Source organism: Arvicanthis niloticus, chromosome 3 (assembly GCF_011762505.2).
Source record: "Arvicanthis niloticus isolate mArvNil1 chromosome 3, mArvNil1.pat.X, whole genome shotgun sequence".
Taxonomy (NCBI): domain Eukaryota; kingdom Metazoa; phylum Chordata; class Mammalia; order Rodentia; family Muridae; genus Arvicanthis; species Arvicanthis niloticus.
Window position 1 is genome coordinate 118,985,030 of NC_047660.1, and position 25,508 is coordinate 119,010,537.

The following is a 25,508-nucleotide window of genomic DNA, read 5'->3' on the forward strand; positions in this document are numbered from 1 at the left end:
CTGAATTTTAGAAGGGTTTAGTTTATAGCTTTATAGTTGTTAATAGCTAAGTAATACAACAGTCTCACAGAGCAATAAAAATTAATTACCAGCAAAACAAATGTTTAAAATGCTAGCATGACTCTTTATTAGAATATAGAGCATTTTTAGTTCCAGGGTTTGGTTTCTGTACAACACACACTCTCACCCTAAACCACATCCCTGTCACTGGGGCTAAGCCAGCTAGGGTAGGACACTCTTAATGGAGAGATGTGAAAGAGTACACCATGGTTAATGCCGAGATTGTGATTGCCTCCTTTCTGGCACTGTTGGTAGGCCAGCAATTCTCATACACATCATCAAGGAGTAAGAAAATGGTATCCCTGGTCTCCTCGCATATGCACTAGATCAGAGCAAAGCCATAGGTACCATTGTCCATTAGCTCAAATGTGTACAAGAAGGGGATCCCAATGTCTCCATCCCAGTCTTTTGAGGACCCTGACAGCATCTGTAAATGAGAACAGAAAGGTAAATGTAGACTTCGAAGGGTTCCATTGCCATGCCATTGAATAAAGGCTTCCCTGGTAAAATGAAGGAGTTGTTCCTGATTAGGACCACTCCGTTCTTGGTAAACAGCCCCTATGGAGGCTGCATTTTATTTGGCTCCTTGCTCTTTCTTATACCTGGAACATAGCAGAGATTTGATTAAAGTTTCTCAATTGATCAAAAAAAAAAAAAAAAAGAGGCAGAATTAAATTGTAAGACAAGAATGGAATGGACTAATTCTCACAAAGGAGTTAAAAAACAAATAGACAAATGAATCATTGGACAATTATGACACAAATATTAGCTAGGTGGGCCCAAGGAGCTAAGGGTGGGGCTGTGGGTAGAGGAGTAGTGTAGGGATTAGGAGGTGGGTGTGAGGGCGTACTTCAGATTTGAAAAAGGAGATGCACTCTCAGCTGAAATCTCTCTTTTGTCTATTTCCCCAGTCTTAACCCTGATCTGCTTTCCTGGCAGGTAGATCTTCTGGGACTGCCACCAACTGACCAAGGCTCAAAGGACAATCCCTTTCCTGTTAACTCCTGTGCCTTCTGACTTGCCAGCTCTTTTAAACTCAAGCCAGGGAAAATTCTGGTTTGAGCCAGTATATCATTGTTTTTCCTTTGCACTCACTCGGTATCCCCAGAGAATACAATACTGAATCACACAGACTTCCTTTTATCCTTGGTCATTCTGATTCCTACAGCTCTCTGTGGGTCCTAGAAACTCCTACTCTTCTGCCCATCTCACCTTCTAAACTTCATTGATTTCTTCTGTGCCTTGGATACCATTAAAGAAGAAGAAGAAGAAAAAGAGTATTCTTACATAAAATATCTGCACTCGATCCAACTCTATAATTGGTTCCATGCTTTGCTTTCAGTGTGCTTTCTGCCTTCTGTCCAACTTGAATCTGTAGGTGGGAAATGCCGAGAGAGCTGCTGATAAAAATAAATTCGACAATCCAAGAGTTTTAGAATTTTTACAGATCTATCCCTGAGGTTTTGGACTATCTCTCTAAACCCCCCCCCCCTCCCTCAGGCATTTAAGTCTAGGTAGCCTGTTGGTATCCTACACTAACCACACCCATATTTCTTTTCATTATGTCTTCCACCAATGAGATGTTCTGACTTCCCTATTTCTTTTTCTGCATAATGGTACTACGGCACATGTATAAAATTCTGTAGATTTCTTTAGCATCTTCCCACCCCCCCCCCACTTCAAAGTCCCCAATGTGGATTTCACTGCTATTATTCTATCTCAGACTCATTATCCCCAAATTAATCTGTTGCATCTTCTAATAGATTTCTTTTCCTCCCATCAATCTTTATCCCAGTTGATTTCACGTGGCTTCCAGATGCACAGATCCATGTTCTTGATCCTGTTGAAAAGCTTTCAGTAACTGCTCACTGCCCACTGAATTAAACACAGACTGCATAGCCTAGATTTTGAGATCCTCTACAATGTGTTCCTAATCCATCGTTCCTATAATAGATCCTATACACTCACACCACATTGTAGAAAAACTTCTTTATTGTCCCTTAGCTTCTCCTTCTTTTCTCGGGGTGTTACCTCTACCTAGAATTCCTACCTAGCAGAATTTACCCAACCTTGAGGGACTTTCTCAAATGTCAGCTTCTCCATATGTCTTTTCATGATCTCCCCACTGGATTCTGTTTCTTCCCATGTTGTCTCTTTCACATCTCTTAGTTCATAGTTTCTTGTGGTTTTACCCACTCACTTTTTCTTACAGATGTTTGAACGTCCCTCTACTTCCACTTTTTCTGATTCTATAAGAAATCTCTCAGAACTAGATGATCTGTTAAGTGTCAGCTATCCTTTCTGCAGATTCTTTCCCAAGATCAGTCACTGCTGAAGCTCATCACTCATCAGACTTCTGCTAAGTTCTCTTCTTCCTGACCTCCTGATAAAAATTTCACACCTGACTGTTGACAGACCTTCTAAGTTTGTCTGATTCCAGACACCCCAACATGATAGCCCATCCTCCAGATTCTTAGATTCTACACAAACACCACTGAAACCACTTATTATTCCTGCCTGCACTGTGATGTCCAGTGGCGTTGGTTTCAGGCTCTCAGTTCCCTCTCAGACTGGCTAGCCTGAAATCTAGCCATTGCTTGTCAGTTCCCCCGAATCTGTTTGTAATGGCCTAGTTTTAGACTCCCTTTCTCCTTTCCTTTTTTCTGTAATTCACAGACGAGTGCTAAAATGTGATGGAGTGGTGCTTGGGTAGGGCTGGGAGGAGATCAGAGAGATTCCAAAGGAAGAATTAAGTAGTGGTTGTAGTGAAGGATAGGGTAGCAGCATCCTTTAGGTACTTGGGACATCTGTATGTGCTATACACACACACACACACACACACACACACACACACACACACACACACACACACACACCAAACACACATTCACACACACACACTCATACAAATACTCACACTCACTCATACACACGCAAACACACACACTCATTCATACACACAAACACATACACCCACACCCACACACAGACACACAGACACACACACACACACACATTTGAACACTTTTGCAAGCTTCTTACTTCTCTCCCCTCTGCTGGGAATTCTTTTATCTCTGCTCACTCACCTATTCTTTCTCTTTTCATCCAAAACAATTCTGAGTATGTCTTAGTTTCTGGGGTTGTCTTGTCCAGAGCAGAGAAGTTGGGTAGAGAAAGCTGAGGAAATTCTAGGAATAAAGCAGTCACATCATTCACTCTGGGAAGAGGACCTTGTGAGAGAAAAGGAGAGTGGAAAGGGGGAGAAAAATTCTAGTAAGAAAATGAGAATGGGCTGGAGAAAGGATGCAGGGAGCTGCTGGGTGCCATCAGTGAAACACAGAGCAGTTCTGGTGCTAGTGGACAGTGATTCACCAACTACACTCACTCGTGAAAGTCATCTGGCAAAGAAATAAATTGTTCCTAATCATCTTTTTTTGTGATTCAAGTATTTATAATTCCTTTTAATTGGATATTTTATTTATTTACAATACAGATGTCATCCTCTTTCCCCATTTCCCTCCCTAGAACCCCCTATCCTATATCCCCTCTTCCTTTATGTTTTTATACCATTTTGATTACATGCATGTATTAAGGTCAGGTCTAGGTTGAGGGTTTAGCAATACAATAGATGCAAATAGTTGAGGAACAAGCAATAAAATAAGTACAAATAGTCAAAGAAAAATCAAGGCATTAAACCCAGTTACGTGAACACTTCTGTGATCACTGTTTCTAAAGGCTTATCAGGATGAACAAAGTATCTGAGCCTACTTCCCTATCCTAGCCCAAGGTCATTTTCATGTCTGAAGCCTACTTCCTGTTCTAGCCTAAAATTTAGATTCCTGTCTGAAATTACTTCTTTGTTCTGGCCTAATATTTAGCTTCCTGCCTGAGATTATTTCTTTGTTGTAGCCTACAATTTAGACTCATACCTGAAATTACTTCTTTGTTCTAGTCTAATGTCAGATTCCTGCTTCAAGCCTACTTCCTTGTCCTTGGCCATGTCATATTCCTGTCAAGCAGCCCTTTTCCTTGTCCTCGGCCCATGTCAGCTTCTTGCCAATCAGCCCCAACGGCTTCTACCTCCCCCCCTACCTTTTTATTTCGTTAACAAGACTGAGCCTGTCTTAGGTCATTCTGACAAGAAGGCCTTCCTTACCCATCATGGAATATGCATTATCAAAGGCAATGCACCTTTGTCTTAGGTTGGTAAGGCTCTGTGCAGAATCTTACCCATCCTTGGCTTGCAAGCCTGTAAATTTAATAACTCTGTCTGTGGGACCATTTTCAGGTTTAAGCCATGTGCTTTGGCTGCCAACATGTTGATGTTGTTAAAGATAAGCTTTAACACAATGGGCAGGAATAAAAGTATTCCCAGGACAAGAAGGGCTAGGTTGATCAAGCTGTATACACCATTCCCAAGATTTGTCCAAAATGGAAATACTGAACTCAGGCCATGGATAATTTTACTGGCAATATCTGCAGCATCAAAGGTCAACAGAGCAGCATTCTTTAACTTCATAATCTCACTATGCAAAGTTAATACACCCAGAGACGTGTTAGGATTATGCCAAATATTCTACAGGTGTCTTTAAACTTTTTTTTTCTAATTATAATGACAATCATTGTGAATTTCAAAAGTAAAACTACTCCAATGATATTTGTCATGACACTTGGGATGGCTCCTAATTCTTGAGCCCTGATCATCCTTCAGATAATTTGAATGAGTTACAGAGCATCATTTGTTGTTCCAGATACCTATATAAATCCTTTTATATACTCAATACATTAGTAACATTTTTTTGCTAGATGGTTAACAAAAATAGCTGTCTTAACTCCTTGTGTCAATGCTATTGCAGAAGCAGTGGTGCTAGCAATTAATGGAATTAAAGCTGTTAAACCAGCAACAATCAAGCTGCTTCTGCTTAAAGCCTAACTGACTTCTATCACTTTCAAGCTTTTATTTTCAGAGTATCAAGGTTTTCTAATACTCAGGGCAGTGAGATGAAAGCTGTATGATAAACCCACCGTAACAGACATGCCAGATTTCAACACACCAACATAATTGGAAATTATACAGTCAATGCAACTTACAATAAATGCTGTAGAAGAGACAAAACCAATTTTAGCTTGACAATTAAAAGAGCCTTAAAACATGCACTAACCCTTGTTTGAAATCCAGATCCTGTCCCAAGATTATCTCTTGCTATCCTAACATTATATTGAGCTACAGCTAGCTTCCAAATATGTCTCTGACAAAGTCCAGATCCAGTCTTCCAAAAGTAGACTGTTATTTCCCATATTGGATTGATTTCTAGACAAGTACATGATTGAGTCCTAATAGCTGGGCACCTTTAAGAAGAATACAAGAGACATAATTTCTCTTTTTGACTCTCTATCCCACAAGTTCTAAAAACTTGAGGCAAGGCAGCTTGTCCCATCTAGGATATAGTCAAGCAAAGGTAGATCAGAAACATATGTTCAATACAGCTCCCCAGTCACCCTTGTCAGGGCACTCAGCAAGCTCACAGGTCAGCATCATTCTTTGTCTCAGCAACAGTATGTCTCACCAATCTTTTTAAAGTTCCATGGGCCTTTTCCACAATACCTTGTCCTTGAGAATTATACAAAATCCCTGTAATAAATTGTTGACAAAAAGTCTCGACTGCTCAACTACAATTGCCAGACCCATTATGTTTTTTTTTTCAAATTGGATATTTTATTTCTTTACCTTTCAATGTTATCTCCTCTCCCATTCCTCCCAACTCCCCTTATCCCATCCCCCCTTCTCCTATTTCTATGAGGGTGTGCTCCCACTATCCTCCCATTCTCACCTCCCTGCTCTCAAATTCCCCTACACTTAGGGAATCCGAACTTTCAGGCACCAAGGCCCTCCACTTCCACTGATGCCTGACAAGGCTACCCTCAACTACCTATACAGGTGGAGCCATAAGTCCCTCCCTTTGTGTTCTCAGGCTGGAGGTTTTAGAATGGCTACTCCAACTTGTTTCTTAGGATCATTTGCTTGAAAAATTGTTTTCCAGAATTTTATTCTGTGGTAGTGTCTGTTTTTGTCACTGAGGTGGGTTTCCTGTATGCAGCAAAATGCTGGGTCCTGTTTACATATCCAGTTCGTTAGCCTATGTCTTTTTATTGGGGAATTGAGTTCATTGATGTTAAGAGATATTAATGAGAGGAGATTGTTGCTTCCTGTTATTTTTGTTATTAGTGGTGGCATTGTTTGTGTGGCTATCTTCTTTTGGATTTGTTGGAAGAGGATTAATTTCTTGCTCTTTCTAGGGTATAATTTCCCTCCTTGTATTGGAGCTTTCCCTCTATTATCCTTTGTAATGCTGGGTTTGTGGAAAGATATTGTGTAAATTTGGTTTTGTCATGGAATATCTTGGTTTCTCCATCTATGATAATTGAGAGTTTTGCTGGGTATAGTAGCCTGGGCTGGCATTAGTGTTCTCTTAGTGTCTGTATGACATCTGTCCAGCATCTTCTAGCTTTTATAGTATCTGGTGAGAAGTCTGGTGTAATTCTGATAGGTCTGCCTTTATATGTTACTTGGCCTTTTTCCCTTACTGGATTTAATATTCTTTCTTTGTTTTGTGCACTTGGTGTTTTGATTATTATGCGACAGGAGGTATTTCTTTTTCTGGTCTAGTCTATTTGGCATTCTATAAGCTTCTTGTATGTTTATGGGCATCTTGTTCTTTAGGTTAGGGAAGTTTTCTTCTATAATTTTGTTGAAGATATTTATTGGCCCTTTAAGTTGGGAATCTTCACTCTCATCTATACCTATTATCCTTACGTTTGGTCTTCTCATTGTGTCCTAGATTTCCTGGTTGTTTTGTGTTAAGAACTTTTTGCATTTTGCGTTTTCTTTGATAGTTGTGTCAGTATTTTCTATGGTATCTTCTGCACCTGAGATTCTCTCTTCTATCTCTTGTATTCTGTTGGTGATGCTTGCGTCTATGACTCCTGATTTCTTTCCTAGGTTTTATACCTCCAGTGTAGTCTCCCTTTATGATATCTTTATTGTTTCTACTTCCATTTTTATGTCCTGGATGGTTTTGTTCAATTCCTTCACCTGTTTGGTTGTGTTCTCTTGTAATTCTTTAAGGGATTTTTGTGTCTCCTCTTTAAGGGCTTCTACCTGTTTACCTATGTTCTCCTCAAATTCTTTGAGAGTGTTATGTCCTTCTTAAAGTTCTCTATCATCATCATTAGAAGTGATTTTAAATCTGAATCTTGCTTTCCTGGTGATATGGGGAATTCAGGACTTTCTTGTGTGGGAGAGCTAGGCTCTAATGATGCCAAGTACCCTGGGTTGCTGATGCTTATGTTCTTGTGTTTGCCTTTCACCACCTAGATCTTCTTAGTGCTACCTGCCCTGTCTCTGACTGGTGCATGTCTTTCCTATTATCTTGGTTCTGTCAGAACTGTGTTCGGTGGGTGTTGCTACTGGGGTTAGAGCTGAGGCCCAAGATCTGCTCAGTGATCAGGCCCAGACCTGTTCCTAATCATCTTAACTCACATGTCCCCCTCTGCTTCTCTGAATGAAATTCCATGCCAGCTGGTCTGAGAGGGTCTTTATCTCTATTTGTGTCACATGAATCAGCCCCAGGCCACATTATTTAATCCAAATTATTCCTTGATATTCTCTCTCTCTCTCTCTCTCTCTCTCTCTCTCTCTCTCTCTCTCTGTTTGTGTTGTTGTTGTTGTTATATTGCTGTTGTTTTCATTTCTGAAGCTCACCCCAAACAACTACTCCATGGTCAACCTGTATTTATTTTATTCTCTTTAATTCACTTACTTAACATCTTAGGGGTGGGATAGCAAACTCATTTTCCCTTCTTTGTTGGCAAAAGAATCCTAGGATTTTTTTTTCTATTATTAGTTATATGAGGAAGTAGGGAAAAAAAAGAGAATCATGATTCTCAGCCTACAGCTGGACTTGCTGTTTTCTGAGATGAAATAGAGATCCCATAGATTTCTTTTTGCTGTTTTGTTCAGTTTCAGTTTTGTTTTGGTTTATGGTCTTTTGGTTTATGTTTGTTTGTTTTGTTTTAATTTTTTGAGATAGATTCTTACTGTGTAGGTCTAGTTGGCTTGGGACTTGCCTTGTAAACCAAGCTTGCCTTAAACTCACAGAGATGCACTTGCCCTTGCCCCACAACAGGCCAAACACTCCTTAGATTTACTTTGTCTCAGGGCAGAATTCCTAAGTAGACTTTTCTCCTGAACTATACTGTGTGACCATATAAAGTTGTTATCTGTGACCATCTTTTCTACTTAAAGGTGCTTTCTAGTAAAAATGATAAAACCTCCTTTCTAGTGGAACATGATATAATGCTAAAGCCCTCTAGCCTGCTCAGCAGCCCTGGCTCTGGGCTGTAAGGATATATTTACAAGCAGATGTACAGATGCTTTGGTTAAAGGCTCTGATGTGTAAGAAGAAACCACTTGAGGCAGAGTACAGACACTGATATGCAGAGAGTTCAAATGTAAATAGTTTTAGCACATAAAAACAATAAAATTCTGAACCCTAAAAATGCTGCCAAGATTCAATAAGGTTGACACATAGTGCAAATATTTCATACTTCCTATCAAAGTCTAAAGATAAATAGTTATGCTTACTATTTGCCACTCAAGACTGCAAAAGACACAGAAAAATTGACTGGTTCCTACTTATGGAACCAATGATTTACTAATATTTTCATGTTAGGATTATTTTCCTGAGAACTGAGCCAGCCTCTGGAAGCTGGAGAAGATGAGGAAATGAATTTTTCCCAGAGTCCCCAGAAGGATCTCCACTCTGCTAACACCATTATTTTACTCAATAAAAAATCACAGAACCCCCCAAAAAAAAAAAAAAAAAAAAAAAAAAAAAAAAAAAGGATTATTTTCCTGATCCAAATCTCTCCCTGTAGCCACAGAACTCAAGCAAGAAAAGAAGTCAGTGACAAGAGGTTCTCTGACTTTTCAATACAGATCATGTAATATCTCTATTAATGAACCAAAAGGAATGACATTCCCATTAAAACATATTGAGGTATTATATTGAAAGATGATAACCTTCCCATGAAGACCTTTCTGTTGGTCAAAGACACCTTTCCATGAAGATCTACAATGTCTCTGGAGATCCATCTGGCTTTGTTATAGTTCTCTCAAAGAATAAAAGAAATCTTTAGTGACTATCATGGAAACTGGGGAATTGGTCTAGTTCTGGGCTTCATAACTAAAACCTATATTTTTGTGAATTTCTCTATCAAAAGAAAAAGTGTCAGGGGTTATAAATGAGGGTGACTTAGCCCATGGTTGACTGGAGATCTAAACTGATTAATGGCTTCAAAAAGTCAAACCCCCTTTTTAAGCAGAGGTGGCTTTGTGAGGATGATACAGGTGCTTAAGCATGCAGAGGACTATCCCAGAGTGATTGCTCTCCACCATCTCCTCCCTGCAGGGATTCTGGGAATGTAGCTAGCTCAAGCTCTCTTTATATATCCCCAAAATGTGTGTATTATGTCATCACAAGAGTCAAGAGAGATAATGGCTTTAAAACACCTTTGGAAGTTGTAATAATCCAAGCTAATTTTAGTTACTTGTACATATTTCAAAATGACCATGTAGTATATATCTTATAACTGTGAGAGGAAAAAGTAACCTCAAGAAAGATATTTGGGTATTGGGGGATACTTTTGATTTCTGGGGAAAGCTCCCTTCAGCAAAGGTGTTTAGTGGGTTATCGTTTAGCTTCTGCCTGTACATTATGGGTCATGCTCCAGTGGAAAAAGGACAGGAGGCATAAAATAACCAAGAGAGATCACCTGGCCTCTGGGATATCAACAACAGGGTAAGACTTGCTCTCATCTACCCTATCATCTGCACACAATGAGGAACTTCTTTTTAAAAACAAGCATTGGCAAGACTATAGTGATGTATATAAGCTTATGTACTATACATAGATTTTTAAATTGTAAAACCAAAATGGAAAGCAGCAGATCAAATAAAAAAATCAAAAGTAGAATTACCACATAGGCCAGAAACTAAACATCTAGATATGTCCAAAGGAAGTGAAATGGAGTCTTGGAGAGACGTCTGCATGGCCATGTTCTTAGCAGCATTATTAACCATTCATGAAAGTAGAATAAACTCACATGTCCAATGATGGGTAGAGAAACAAAACATGATTTAGACATATACTGAAATATTAATTGCTCTTTAAAAGGAAAGAAATCCTGATCTGGGGAGTCAGTTTGGCCACTAAAGGCTAAGACTCACAACCAAAAGACAAGAGAGAAAACTGTAACACACTCTCCAAGACATGCACAGAGGATATTATGCTGCGTTGAGAAAGCCAGCCATAACCCATCGACATGGGGCATGTAGACAACCCATAGGTGCAGAAAGAAAACTAGGGTTTGCCACAGCTGAGCATAGAGAAAAATAGGGAGGTATCATGTGATGGGTACCAGGTATGTTCAGTGAGTCAGTTCTGGGGGTTGGTTCACAACAGAGAATATTCTGAACTATACACCTGAAGATGGTTGATATTATTCACTATGTTAAGTGTATTTTGCCACAATTAAAATGGAAACGACTCGGTTGAAAAATAATGATAGTAAACATTACAACAATTCTGCCTTTGCCTCTGTTTGACTTGTGACTACTGTCTGCAGATTCACAAAAGGGCAAAGAGCCCAGCTTTTTCCAGCAAGTGAGCCCACCAGAGCTTGGGCAAGCACAGCTTCAGAGAAGGACCTGGAAAAAACAAAGCACAAGCTCCCTGCCCTGGCTTGCATTTCCCTGGCACTTCCTCTTACAAATATTCCTGGGCAAACACTACAAGAACTCTAGAAGAAAACAGCATTGTGCTTAGCAGAAGAGAAAGCAGATATTATTTAGCCGTGTTATTTTAGATGTGCCATATTCTGCTAACAGCTGGCAAGTTTTTAGGCATGGTTCAAAAGCTGTAATAGCTGAATGGAGCTTTGAGAGAACATGCAAAAAGGAGAGCGCATTCCTGCAGATTATTAACATAATCATCTCATTTATATTAGAGCTGAACCACCTAAGATGTCTCCCAACTTGACACTTCATGAAACAGGTAGTTAATTAACGTAGTTAAAGCAGCATTTAACCCAGAGTCTTCCTGGCAGGCATCTGGCAAGGTACAAAAAGCAAGAAAAAGAAAATAAGGATTGGAAGGTGGGGAGGGCGATGGAGAATAGAGCCCGAATCTATTGGAAATGACAATTAATGATGGCAGGCAAGTGACCCTGTGGAGGTTTGTCCAGAGGCCTTGGCACTGTGGAATTACTAGTTTCTCGTAGTTACTTGGTTTATTTTGGGGGTAGCCATATGGTGTGAGAATGAGCTGCCCATAGAAGCACATGGTCAGGAAGCACAGGTTTTTTTTTTTTTTTTTGCTTTCTATAAGGCTTGAGATGGAGTTAGTCTCTGGTTCCGACATTGGTTCTATCCCACAGGATATTACATCTTGGCAGTTTATGGATGTGCCAATGCCTGGAAAATACAGCAGGTCTCGGAAAAAACTCCATGATCTCAGTTTACAAGTGAGCCAGGGTGAGTAGCAAACCTTGGTACTCATGGTACTCAGACTTGTCTTTGGCTCTCAAGTCAGTCCTGTAAGTTAATCAACTGTGTTACCAGCCAAGGACAAGCCTGAGTCTTTTGAAAGAACCCAGATAGTCTGCCCATGTTAGCAATTACAAAGTCCCCTATATGCTAGGTCAGTGCCGCTCCTAGGTGACATCATATTTAACACACGTAATGGACTATGGATAAGGTGGGATTATGTGGCCAATGTTCAAAATTATTTGTTCAAAATAAAGTGAAAGAAAAAAAAAAAAAGAAAGAAACAGAAAGAGGAAACACTTTTTCAAGACCACCAAGCTATGGAGACTGCATCTTTTACCTTTACCATAGGGTGAGTGGCAGTGTTCTTACTTAACCCTAATTCTTCATTTGATGCCAATGCTTTGAGCATATCAAGATGTGGAAACACAGAAATGCTGGAAGGAGAAGAAAATGTTTACTCTGCTTGCTGTCTGCCTCCTGCTGCAAAAAATACCCAAAATACACTTAGCATTCTGGCTTTAATCTTCTTGATGGTGAGCTATATATTTTAAAACCAAGTGATGGCTTAAAACATATTCTGACTCCTTGATAATTGTATGTCAACTTGACATAAGCTAAAGTCATCTGAGAAAAGGGAACCTCAATTAAGGAAATGCCTCTATAAGATCAGGCTGTAGGCAAGCCTGTAGGGCAGTTTCTTAATTAGTGATTGATGGGAGAGGACCCAACCCATTGTGGGTGTTACTATCCCTCTGCTCTGGTCCTGGTTTCTATAAGAAAGCAGGTTGAGCAAGCCACAGGGAGCAAGCCAGTAAGCAGCACTCCTTCATGGCTTCTGTATCAGCTCTTGCCTCCAGGTACCCACCTAGTTTGAATTCCTGTCCAGACTTCCTTCCATGATGAAGACTGATGTGGAAGTGTAAGCCAAATCAAGTTCCAACTTGATTTTTGGCCATGTTGTATCACCAGACTGTCCCGACCTGCCAGCTTCCAATAATGACACAGAGATTTCTGTGAAATGCTTAGGCCTTATAGCTTAGGCTTATTCCCTACTAGCTCATATAACCTAATAACCCATTTATACTAATCCATCTTTGCCATATGGCCCATTATCTCTAATTTAGTTCCCATACATCCAACTTCTTCCATGTCTGGCTGGCGAATCACCAGGGCCTGACTCTTTCCCAGAATTCCTATCTCTGCTCTGATGTTCTGCTTTTCTTTTCCTGCCCAATTATAGGCCATCATCTCTTTATTGAACCAATCAGAAGGTGATGTTTAATAATGCTATAAAACACTGAGACAGGTGATGCTTCATAAAAATTATAATACCAAGGTCTGCCCTGAACTCAACTCTGCTGGTACAGAAATCAACCTTTGAATATTACAAAGACAACTTTTATGTGGTGCACAAAAAACATTATCCAATAATGGTGTTTTATCACAGCAATAGAAACCTTAGCTAGGTCTACTATGTCCTTGCTTAGACAGTCTCATTTGAAAAGAGTTCTGCACTTGAGTACTGTACAGATGATACCATCTCTTTAAAGGAAATTAAAGCAATCAGAATGTCCAAGAAGCTGTATAGATTTTTCAAAAATGGTGACATTTATTAAGCCTTCATGCTTCTCTGCCCTTTTTGGCTGTTGTTGTTGTTGGTGGTGGTGGTGGTGGTGATGATGATCAGTTTGTCTGCTGAGCAGGTACTTGGTACACCAGGAGACACTGAAGTTCCAATTGAGATCTGTTCCAAAGCATGTGCCACTATAATTACTCCTGAATCATGTCAATAATGACAGGTAGCCCTCGAACATAGAAAACACTTCCTAGAAAAAAATACACACACACACACATACACACACACACACACACACACACACACACACAAATAAACAAGCAAAAAACCTTGCCTTTATCATTGTAAAAATTGCACATATGTGTATTTTAGTTTTGTACAGAAGCCAGCAACACCCAATATTAGGAGCAGCAAAACAAACCAATGTGAACAGGTGTGGAAACATCCAACTGAAACTAGCTTGGCCTCTCATTCCAGAACAGGTAAGTGGGGTCTACGGCCATGATCTTACTCATGGCAGCTTTGGGTACTGTTTAGGATTGAATTGTATAAGATGAAAAGCAAACAGCTTGACAAATGGAAAAGGCCATTCTAGGTGCATTAGAGATGATTTTTGTTTTGTTGTTGTTGTTTTGTTTATTTGTGTTTTGCACATTTTTGGAAGAAGACTGCTGAATAGAAGTGAGGAAAAAGGCGAGTATCACCAGGAAAGCGTACGGGGGCAATGGTTCATATGCAGGGCCACAATGGCTGTTCTAAAGAAGAGGCCCAAAGAGAAATCTTTAAGGAGGGATGAAAGAGGGGAAAGCAGGGGTGTTTTCTAGAAAGGGGGAAATCTGGTAAGTGATGGAGAAGAAGAAGAAGGGTACTCTCTAGAAAAGGGACTCTCATTTGGGGAGCAATGTGCTTCATAAATATTGTATGGAAAACGCTTTCTAATATTTGCATAGAAGCCTAGGACATTTAACCTTCCGAATGATCATATTGAAAGCCACAGGCTAGTTTAGTATTTAGATGTCATTTGTTCCTCCTCATGTGTCTAAGAAGAACTCTGAGGTAGATGTAGGTCAGTATATGAGATGCATATTAATATAATGCTAATTAGGTAATAAACAAGCCATAAACACCAAGAAGAGAGCAGAAGTAAGTCCAAATGGACAACTGGGAAGAGGAAAAACCATAGACAAGACCCACACTAGGCTCCAACTCTCAGGATGTGTGAGGCTTCCACATCCAAAAAATTATCTTCCATGAAAAGCTATCAAATGGGGCTAGAAAATATTTCCATAGCTAGAATGGCTGATATCAGAAAAATGAATCAAGTACAGCTTCAGTACATGAACATAAATAATCCTGGGCCACAGGCGGTGCCCATGCTGTTGTCCAAGTTTAGATATAACCATTGGTGTTCAGGACTGGAAGCACAAGTAAGTCTAGTTCCTTAAGGAGCCTGCTGGTACTTGCATTGTCTTTATCATTGAGTAGAATCTGGGAATTAAAAGAGAAACATCTGGAATGATTCTACGAAGAAATTTTTCTCTTCTAATTTTCTGTAAATCTCAGCTTAACTCTAAGAGCCATCAGGTCCTCCTTAACTGACATGGACATTTTGAGTAGCTGCTCTCACATTTGATTGCAGATACTGTCATCTGACAGATCTGCTAAAGCCCCTGTCTGAGTGTCAGTGGCTTACCGGTAATCCTAGCACTCTGGAGACAAAACAAGGGAAAAAGACCTCAAGTCCATAAACTACATAATGAGTTTGGGACTAGCCTGGGCTAAGTAGTAAGACTTTGTCTCAAAACAACAAAACACTGACTTTCAAGCTGTGTCTTTTCTCATCCCCTGGCCCCTTGAAAGTTTATAATTCACTAGGTGTGAGATGGAGCTAATTTGTATTTATCCCTGTTGGCATTTCTGCTATTGATCTTAGGAATGACTCTTTCCAGGTTACTTTTTATATCTGTGTTTTCAAAAAGACTAATAACAATATATTAAAGTTGTCTTATTCCCTAAAGGGAAAAGAAGAGGGAGAGTGCTTTCCTCATGGGAAATCTCTTGACCCACACACACAACAAACACATGGCTTGTCATTTCTATGCTCCCATAGTAGATGAGAAGCTAGGTGAAATATTTCTCAGTGTTTGAATTTTTTTCCTAATACTATTTGACATGATTCAATAGTATCTCTGACCTCCACTATGCATTTTCTTCTACATTAGGTAAGTTTGCCTTCCAATAAAAAATGATTTTGGATGCAGTGGAATGAATTCAGGATATTCAGTTTTTGTCAAGGCTGCTCACTAATTCCATTTTACTTGAAGTGAGGGGCTAACTTACTACAGTTACAGCGAGTATGTTTCTAAAGAGCCCAGAGATGGACAGGTACTCAGTGGCAGGATTTAGCATTATGAGGCGACTAAAGACACTGCCTTCTTTCAGAAACCACTGGCAAAAAAGCAGGGGCAATCCATTGTGGCATGAATTTCACAGTCCATCCAAATAATCTTGGGATTGCTGGATGATAAGCTGATCTAGAAGGGGCATTCAGGATCCATAACCAAATAATCACTGGTATAAGCCACCATGCAAAGTCACCAGGTTTTTATTTCCTAGAGTGCCCTTTCTTACTTCCCTCTGGGCTTCACAGATGGTGGCAAGGATACTAGTAGAGATACCCATCAATGTAGTCCTTTCCTCTTCTACCCTTTTCTCCTGCCCATGGCCTTGACAACTGTCCTCAGGACCTTGCAACTGACTCCCCAGCACACCCATCCAAAGCATCATTTTCCCTGTATGCTAAATTGGTTGCAAATAAAAGCAAAGTATACAGTGGCTCTCAAGCTTTATCACACATAGAATCATCTGACAGCCCTGGATGTGGTGGCATATGCCTCTAATCTCAACACTCTGGGGACAGAGGCAAAGTTGCTTAAAGTTCAAGTCAACTGTCCCACAAGCTCCAAAGCATACATAATATGCTTACAGGCTTTATACACATAGCTCGTATCAGCTGTGGTGTTCAAGAATCAAAACTATTTCACAATGGATCATGTAACCCTCCCCAAACCATGACTAGATGAAAGTCCAGACCTCTGTGCAGTGCTTGTTGAATTCCCAGGTTATTCCTCTACCCACAGACATCCACTTTCTTCCCTACGTGTCTGTTTCTTATTCCTGATGATGTCTTCCTCACTCCAGGAAGCAATCTGCTCTTTCCCTAGAGGTGTGTGGAGTCACACTGACAATCGTGTGTTCTCTTTGGCAGAGAGGGGGCTCTGAAAAGTTCCAGGCTGTAACAGTTGTATCTGCCTTGGATTTGTTAATGGCCTAGACCAGGCTACTTGTCAAAGTCTTGGGGAGAGAGCTGATGAAGGCTCGTTTTCTCCACGTAAGATTCCTACAAGCTGGGGCAAAAACATGGCTGCGGTTGTCGTATTCAAGGGACTTACTTCTCGTAGCTTCCCCTGCCTCTCAAGGATCCCAGGATTCCAGACACCCTCTTACCCCCCAATTTTCTTCTAAAATTACCCATTTTATGATCATATGTGGATTAATTGGGTGTTATCTTTATTATCCCCTTGTTATGTTTGCATTATTTTACTTATCCTTGCCCTGGGCAAAGGAAGTTGAGGCATCTCAGCTGATTCAGCCCAGAGCTTGTCTATCAAAATTCAGGCTAACTGGTGCCAGCTCCTTAACAACACCAGTCAGTCTATCTCTCAGTTAATTCTGTCTGAGGCAGTGATTTTGGTTCTTGCATGGCTACCGCATCCCCTGGGCCTGGGCCTGGGCCTGGGCCTGGGCCTGAAGGTTTCGGTCCTGGAACCCTGACTAGGGCAATAGTAAGGGAATGAGATAAAAACAGACTCTTGCACAGCAAAGCCAGGATCAGGCCTTTAATCACTGCAACCTGGAGCCTCAGCATGGTACACCATAGAAGGAAGGGTTGAGTAAACTCTGTAGGAGGACTTTGTAGGTGAACAGTCTCAGGCTGTAAACATCTGGAGGAAGCTGCAGTTGTGAGGCTTTGCATACACTCATCAATCCTGCATAAATACCTACTTAGACTCCTGAGAAAAGCTTTGCATCCCTCTTGAGCTTGGCCCATATAGATACGAAGCTTGGGTAAATTGTCCTATGGGTTGGAGGCCTTGGAGTCCTCAACATGGCCATGCCTGTGACAAAATACACAGGCTTCACTCACTCATGCATTCTTCTGCCCTACACATGACTATACACAGTAATAGAGGCCAAGAAAATAACAATGCTAGCTTTTGAAGATGGTAGCTCTTACACAACAATACCACAGTCACCTGGAACTTGTTGACAAGACAACCTTTCATAGACATCAGAATTATCAAGATTAGATCAGTTAAAACACAGATGGTTGGGCACTCTGCATGCCTCCAGAGTTTCTAATATCAGAGATACAGTGAGGATGTGCTTTTGTATCAAGTTCCCAGATGCTGCTGATGGTGAGGGACTCAGGACCACCCTTTGAAGACTTGTTTTGTCAACTATAGTGGTACAGACATATATTCTGAGCTACTTGTAAGAATCTGTCTTGCCTAAAAAATTAATCAAAAGGGATGAGGATGTAGCTCAGTGGTAGACAGCTTGCTTAGTGTGGCAAGATTATAGCGTATCCCCTGTATGACAGAAAAGGGGATGGAAGGAGATGAAAAAGAAAGGCTACTGTTTTAATGCAGTGGGCTTCAATTCTGACCATGTATTAGGCTGACATCGGAGCTTGTCCTATCTTGGAACAATCAGGCTACCATCTCTTTGGGAAGCACTGAGACAGCAGGATTAGTTGGCTAGACTCCACAGGTGATTCTAATGTCCAGTCAGAATAGATAACTCCCTGGTCCAGACTTGAAAGCTTAGAAATCCTGACCCTATGGAAGGGTGACATACCCCAGACAACCCCTTCATTTTTAAAAACACATTACATGCAAAGGGTAGGATAACTGAGGGCCTAACTATCTCATGGTTTTGCAATTATCTTGTTATGTGACCTTGACCTTGTATAAATCACCATACTCCTCTTGGGAGGTATTTTTTTCTCCATGGTAAAGCCAAAGGATAATAAACAAAGGTTTTCTGTTTTTAAAACACCGGGGGAAGGATGTCTTTTAAAAACAAAGCATTTGAGCTAACAAGATGTTTCTGTGGCAAAAGACTCTTGCTTCCAACCCTGACAACTGAGTTTGATCTCCAGCACTTAGACAGTGGAAGAAGAGAACCAACTCCTGCAAGTCATAATCTGACCTCTACAGGTACATCCAGGCACAAGTAAAAAGGAAGGAAGGGGGAGAGAAGGGGGGATGGGGGATGGAAGGAAAGGGAGGGGAAAGGAGGGGAGAGGGGAGAGGGGAGAGAGGAGAGGGGAGGGAGGGGAAAGGAGGGGAGAGGGGAGAGGGGAGAGGGGAGAGGGGAGAGGGGAGAGGGGAGAGGGGAGAGGGGAGAGGGGAGAGGGGAGAGGGGAGAGGGGAGAGGGGAGAGGGGAGAGGGGAGAGGGGAGAGGGGAGAGGGGAGAGAGAGGAGAGAAAACACAAACACACAAATCACCACTGAAGGTGAAAAGTGAGCTGCTTCTAATGAGTCCTTACTGGGGTGATCCACTGCCGTTCCCCCGTGTTTGAGTCCTGTCTTGCCTCAGAACCTCTTATGAAGAAGGCGCATATAAAAGCGTAATTTGGGGTAGAAAAGGCAAAGACGTGCACACTGCATTCCCGCAGCTCTGACAGAGTTCTGGGTTGTGTGCGGTCTGCAGGGGCAGATTCTGCCAGTACAGTGAGGCTCAGGCTTTGCACTCACCTTCAGGTAGTACAAGGGCCAGGTCTCATAGGTCATTCCCAGGAAATGCTGTGTCAGCACTCCTGCAGCCTTCTCGCTGACCTGGCTCATGCACTGATAGATCGGAAACAACCCAAAGGACCAGTGCTGTCACTAGGCAGATTGCTTGATTGCCCCCAATTGAGAAAACCCGCTTTTTTTCACTAAGTCAGTGAACTCTGCTCTAGACTGCAGAAGGCTTTCGAACAAACAAAACAAAAAACCAAAGCAATTATTTATTGCCTCTTTCCTGCTACTTGAAGACCTCCTGGGGTACCGAGTCTTAGGACACCTCCGCTGACTTTTACAAATGAGCAACTGAGAATGAACAGTTTTGATAATCTACCAGTGACACTTCAGAGTCTGTGTACTGTGTCCTTTACACGGCCATCAGAATTAGCCTTTGTGTGCCACACAATAAGGGCAGTGATTTTAGGCCAGGCTTGTTTTCTGGGATCTTTTTAGCAGCCTAAGAGCACTGGTTGGACATTCTCTGTGCCTTAACGGTTCGGTTCGTTTGACTTGATCCCTAGTATAGCGATGTAGGGTATACAAAGCCTTGAAGATGCATGTGTAGTGGTGGTGCCCCTTAGGTCCTTTTGAATTCCTCTATCACAAGGAATATTAGAGCAAGTATTCTTGAGAGTAAAATAGGGTAAGGTTTTGATGCTGCCCCTGCAGTTCCCTTTGGCTTCCTGATTGGTGATGTTATTGCCATTCACATGAGGTGATGCAGCTGAGGGTGGTCCTCACAGGAGGCTGACACATACTTTCTGGACTTTCAGCTTCCCAAACTATGAGTTAATTAACCCCCCTTTTCTTTATAAAGTTCACCTGCTTTGGGTATTTCATTACAGTAATGAAAAGTAGATTAACAAAGCATCCGTTGTTAAGGTTCTAAGATTAGACAACACCCATGTATGCCCTTCCCAGAATATGCTTACTGAAGTTTCTAAGTCAGACACATGATAATAATTTTGATTAAACTTAATAGACCTGAATAGATGCTGATTTAATTATAAATCATGTATATCAGTCTTTGAAGGAATATTATAATGTAACCAATAAATCTATAACTTGGGTCCCACAAGAGGAAATGTAGTCAAAAATGGAAACTTATTAAAGTAGCCATCAGCATGTCTCAGGCCTCAAGACAACTGAATTTCTATGTAGTAGTTGGCATTAGAGAATCCAGAATTAAATATATATAATATATATATAATATATTATATATATAATTATATATAATATATATATATAATTATATATATTAGAGAATCAGAATTATAGGAAATAATAATTGACTGGAGAAAACAAATTATTTTTTTTAAATTGAGTCTGAATTGACATGCAGACTATGGAGAAAAGTTGTTAATACCTTAGTAAATACTTAACAAAAGGTGATTTCAATGACTTAGGTAACGTAAACATCTGTGATGGGACGGATGTAGCCATAGCTTAAGCCTCAATAAAGCTATAAACAGCAGCACCTGAAAGAGGCAGGAGTACACCTACTTACTGAGTAATCAGTGAGAACGCAGCCGACTTTGTCATCACCACAGTGCTTTCAGATGAACACTATTATTCCAGTTTTACAGGAGGAGGAGGAGGAGGAGGAGGAAGCTAAGAAAGAGGTCAGATGGCTTTATCAAGGTCACATGGCCAGCAGGTAACCAAGCTAAGTATGCTCTTACATGGAATCAAGCTGTCTTCATTACTGTCTGCCACTGTGATAACAATCCTCTGACAAAAGCAATTTAAAGGAGAAAGGACTTAGTTCAGCTCACAGTTCGAAAGTACGTTCTATTGTGATGGAGAACTATTGAAGGTAGGAACTTGGTATCTGGCTACACTGTGTCCAAAATCAGGAAGAAGAGGGTAATGAAAGTTGGGGCTCAGCTAGCTTCCTGTTTCATGCAGCCCAGGACCTAAGCCTGGTGTCTGCCTTTAAGGTGGAGCCTCCCACCTTAATAAACCCAGATAAGACAATCCCTCACAGGCATGCCCAGGGGCAAACCTAATCTAAATAACTCCTTACAGGTGATCTGGATCCTAGCAAATTGTGAACACTAACCTTTATAGCAGATCATCAGATTTCCCCCGCCTTACAGCATCCTCTTTGAAACCAGGGAGCCAACAGTTCTTTGAGGTTAACTTTTATTACAGAGGAAGGCATAAATTGCTTCTAGCAATCTTAAAAAAAATTCTGGAAAAATGATACTCCATCCCCAAGTGTGGAGAGTATAAATTGGTTAACGCCTATTTAGAAGGCGATGTGTCCATTTATATATGACTTTTAGATGTGTGTCTCCTTGAATTTAGCCACTCTAGTTTTAGAAGTTTATACCTAAAAGCAAAAATATGTGTGGTATCTGGTATCACACAGACAGACACACAAGAGCTATTTTTTCACTACCTACTTTTGGAAGCCACTGAGCGTCTTCAGAGAGTTACAAATGCTTCTTTGCAAAAGGCTTTTCCCTCAGAGAACTACTGCTGAGCCCCTGAATCTAGCAAGAGAAAAGATCTTACATTTTCAGCTAAACACAACTCCCGGTGTCTCACACACTCACACAGGCACCAACCCTATACTTCTCAAACCTGCTAAGTATATGACAAACCCAAAGAAGTGTTAATTATGGTCCGAGCTCACACTAGGCCCACGGGGCTGCTCCCCTTCCCTTTTCTTTGTGCTATTAATTTGTCTCTTTATTTCATATTACCAGGTTTTGTAGTTTCTATGGTGGTGCTAATGGTGGAAGAGAAGATGTTTGGAAATTCCTTCAATTTAGCATGCCTTCGTCTCACAGTTTGAGCCAATCTAGTTTGTGAATGTTAACAGTATCCCTGGTATACCCTAAAGCAGGCTGTGACCTCCAGCAACACTATCCTTCATATTGTGTGTCCTTATTCACCTCCCCCATGGGAGGGTATCTGTCACAGGAATAGGTCTCAAGGCTCCTCTATGGACTGACAAGATCTTGTCTGTGCTGTGGTGAGATAGTGAAGCTATCAGGACTTCCTGAAGAATAGAAGGTTGATTTAAAAGGTCACGACAGGGCTGGAGAGATGGCTATAAGGTTAGAAGCATTTACTTACCTTGCAAAAGACCAGAGTTCAGTCGCCAGCACTCATGTCAGATAGCTCAGAGATTTTTGTAACTCCACTGCTAGACAATGTGATACCCTCTTTTGGTTTCCATGAGCACTTATGTATGCGCGTGCGCGTGCGCGTGCACACACACACACAATTAAACTATAAATAAAATTTCAAAGGTCATAGAAGGCAGTGCACACAGGATTTGAAGTCCCAAAGCCAGTTTTGGAATAATAACACTGTGGTTTACCTGCTATGATACCATGGGAAACCATTTAGCAATTGGGAGATATGATTTCTTTGTCTACAGAATGAAGGCAATCATGTCAGCCTAGCAGGGAGGCTAAAATAACTCAATAAGGCATTGTAGATAAAAAGTGCATGTCAGTTTGTAGAAGATGTAATAGCTAAGATTTATTGAGCTGAAACTTTTTACGAGACAGACACTATTCTACGTAATTTAAATCTCATTTACTCCTCTCTAAAATGTTGAGATGGATTCCTCTTTATCTCTGTTTCAGAGATGAAGAAACCAGATCACAGGAAAAGTGTTACTGGACCTGAACCCTGGCAAGCTGACTCAAGAGCCTCTAATACTAACCAGAACTGTAATCACCTGGTGAGAACTAATCCCTGTACAGCAGATGCAACCAATAACAATACATTGAGACATCGTCACCCAAAGTCATGTAAGATTCACGTCTAGTGGTGTATATTCTATGAAATTTGACAGACACGTGATGTTCCATACAAACCAGTCTAGTATCAATTTTAGTGGCCTAACTGTCCTCTGGACTCTGCTCATCCATTCCTCCATTTCAAACCCTTGTTAATAACTTCTGATCACCCAATCTGCATAGTTCTACCTTTTCCAGAGCATTATATAGCTGTGGCCACATTGTGTATCCTTTTCAGTTGGCTTCTTTCACTCATTAATACATGTCTTGCTTTTTTTTTCTATCATGATGAAATATTGTGGCCATGAGCATTCTGACAGCTGGCAGGCAGGCAGGCATGGTGGTGGGGCAGTAACTGAGAGCTTACATGTTTAGACGATAAGCATGAGACAGGAAGTGAGCCAATTGGAATGGTTTTTAATCCTTCTCAAACAGTTTTACCAAGCAGGAAACATGCATTCACACATATGAGACTTTGGGGCCACTCTCATTCAAACCACCACAATATGCTTGTGTTTCTTCCATGCCTTTTCACAGCTTGGCAGCTCCTTTATCATCGCTCATTAATACTCTGTTCTCTGGCTATGCCACAGCTTACCCATTCTATTGTTGAAAGACACCTTGGTTACTTCCTATATGGGCAGTTATGAATTAAATTGTCACAAACACACATGTGAGTGATTTCATGTAGACATGTTCCTAGTTCATTTGGGTGAGAACAAAAGAGTGCTATTGTTGAATCATATGATAAACACATGTTTTGTTTCGTAAGAAACTGACAAACCACTTACCAAAATTGGTCGAGACCGTTTTTTGTATGTCCACCAGCAGCAAGTGAGTTCTGGTGGCTCTGCCCCCTCACTGGACTTTGCTGTTGGTCTTCCAGACGTGGGCTACTGCAACAGACTTTGGTGCAGCTGGGAGGCTGAAGTTTCAGTTTTCTTGTGATCTTTTCCTGGGTTCTTCATCTCCTTGTGTTTTCTTTGGTGAGGCAGCCATTTAGGTCATCTGCCCACATTATACTTACCAAGCCCTTTGATTAAATTTGTTTGAATCTCAGGGTTCTTTGTATATTTTGGATCACACTTATTTCAGATGTGCCCTTCATACACATTTTAGCTCAGTTTCTGTCATCTGGTTTTCTTGACATTTTCTTTTAAAGAGAAGTTTATACACTTACTAAATTTTGGCATATCAGTTTTTTTTTTTTTTTTTCATGGATTGAGCCTTTCCTGGTGTGACTAAAATGTCAATGCTATACTCAGAATCATCTAGGCTTTCTAACCCATATCCTTGAATTTTATAGTTTTGTATTTAACATTTGGGTAGAGGGCTTTTTATGTATGTATGTATGTATGTATGTATGTATATATGTATATATGTATATATGTATATATGTATGTATGTATGCATGTATGTTCTTATAGATGAGATGATAATGTGTATGTATGTGTGTGTGTGTGTGTATACATGTTGTGATGGTTTGAGTATGCTTGGTCCAGGGAGTGGCACTATTAGGAGGTATGGCCTTGTTGAGGTGGGTGTGGCCTTGTTGGAGTAGGTGTGGCATTGTTGAAGGAAGTGTGTCACTGTGGAGGGGAATGTTTTGAGAGGGCTTCCTGCTAACTGGAAGCCAGTGTTCTGTCTGCCTTTGGATGAAGATATACGATTCTCAGCTCCTCCAGCCTGTGTCTGCCTGGATGCTGCCATCCTCCTACCTTGACCATTATCAAATGGTACTGAACCTCTGAATCTGTAAGTCAGTCCCAATTAAATATTGTCCTATATAAGAGTTGCCTTGATCATGGTGTCTGTTCACAGCAGTAAGACCCTAAGACACCTGTGCATGGACACCAGAGAGGTCAACCTTGGCTGTCACCCTCAATAATGCTGTCCACCTCCTTTGAGATGAGAAAAGTCTGTCATTGGCCTAGAGATTAGCACTCAAGACAGATAGGCTGGCAAGCAAGCCCAGAGATCTGTCTATCTCTGTTTTCCCAGAGCTGGGATGACAGCAGCTTGCCACCATCCCACTATTTTGGGCTAGATTCTGAAGATCAAACTAAGGTCTGCATGCATGCATGATAAGCACTTCACAGACTGTGCCACCCTTCCAGCCACAGTGATATATAATTTTGAGTTAATATCTCTGTTTCTCTGTTTTGTCTGTGAGTATCTAGCCTTTCCAGCACTATCTTCTGCAAAGAATTTTTTTTTTCTGTTGTGTTATTTTTCAACTTTGTCCAAATCAATAGACCATGTGCATGTGGGCCTATTTCTGGGCTCTATGTTCTTTTATACTGATCTATTTGTTTATCCTTTTGCCAATACCACACCGTCTGATGACTGTAAGGTTATAGTAAATCTGAGATAAGGTAATGTCGCTCCTTTGACTCTATTATCCTTCAATATTGTGTTGGCTATTCAGTGTCTTTTATTTGTCCACAAATCTTTAGAATCAGTTTATCAATAACCAGAAAATAACTCCCTAGAATTTTGTTTGGGGTTGCATTGTCTCTATAATTAAAATTTGGAAGGGCCTATATCCTGACACTATTGAGTCTTCTGTCCGTGAACAGAAATATCTCCCCAGCCACTCAGTTCCTTGGTGTCTTCCACTTGTGCTCCATATGTTTCCCTGAAGAGATGT

General features: G+C 40.8%; 1 protein-coding gene across 1 annotated transcript; it reads right to left on the minus strand.

The window, feature by feature from the left end:
* Positions 1-113: 113 nt before the first annotated feature.
* On the minus strand, positions 114-24,585 carry Cpo (carboxypeptidase O). The gene is given in 10 exon segments (XM_076932056.1): positions 114-487; positions 1,328-1,432; positions 11,388-11,593; positions 13,383-13,441; positions 14,611-14,732; positions 15,672-15,701; positions 15,703-15,721; positions 15,723-15,778; positions 19,068-19,193; positions 24,577-24,585. Coding segments are annotated over 10 exon segments (837 nt in total). The 3' UTR covers positions 114-382.
* Positions 24,586-25,508: the final 923 nt, after the last annotated feature.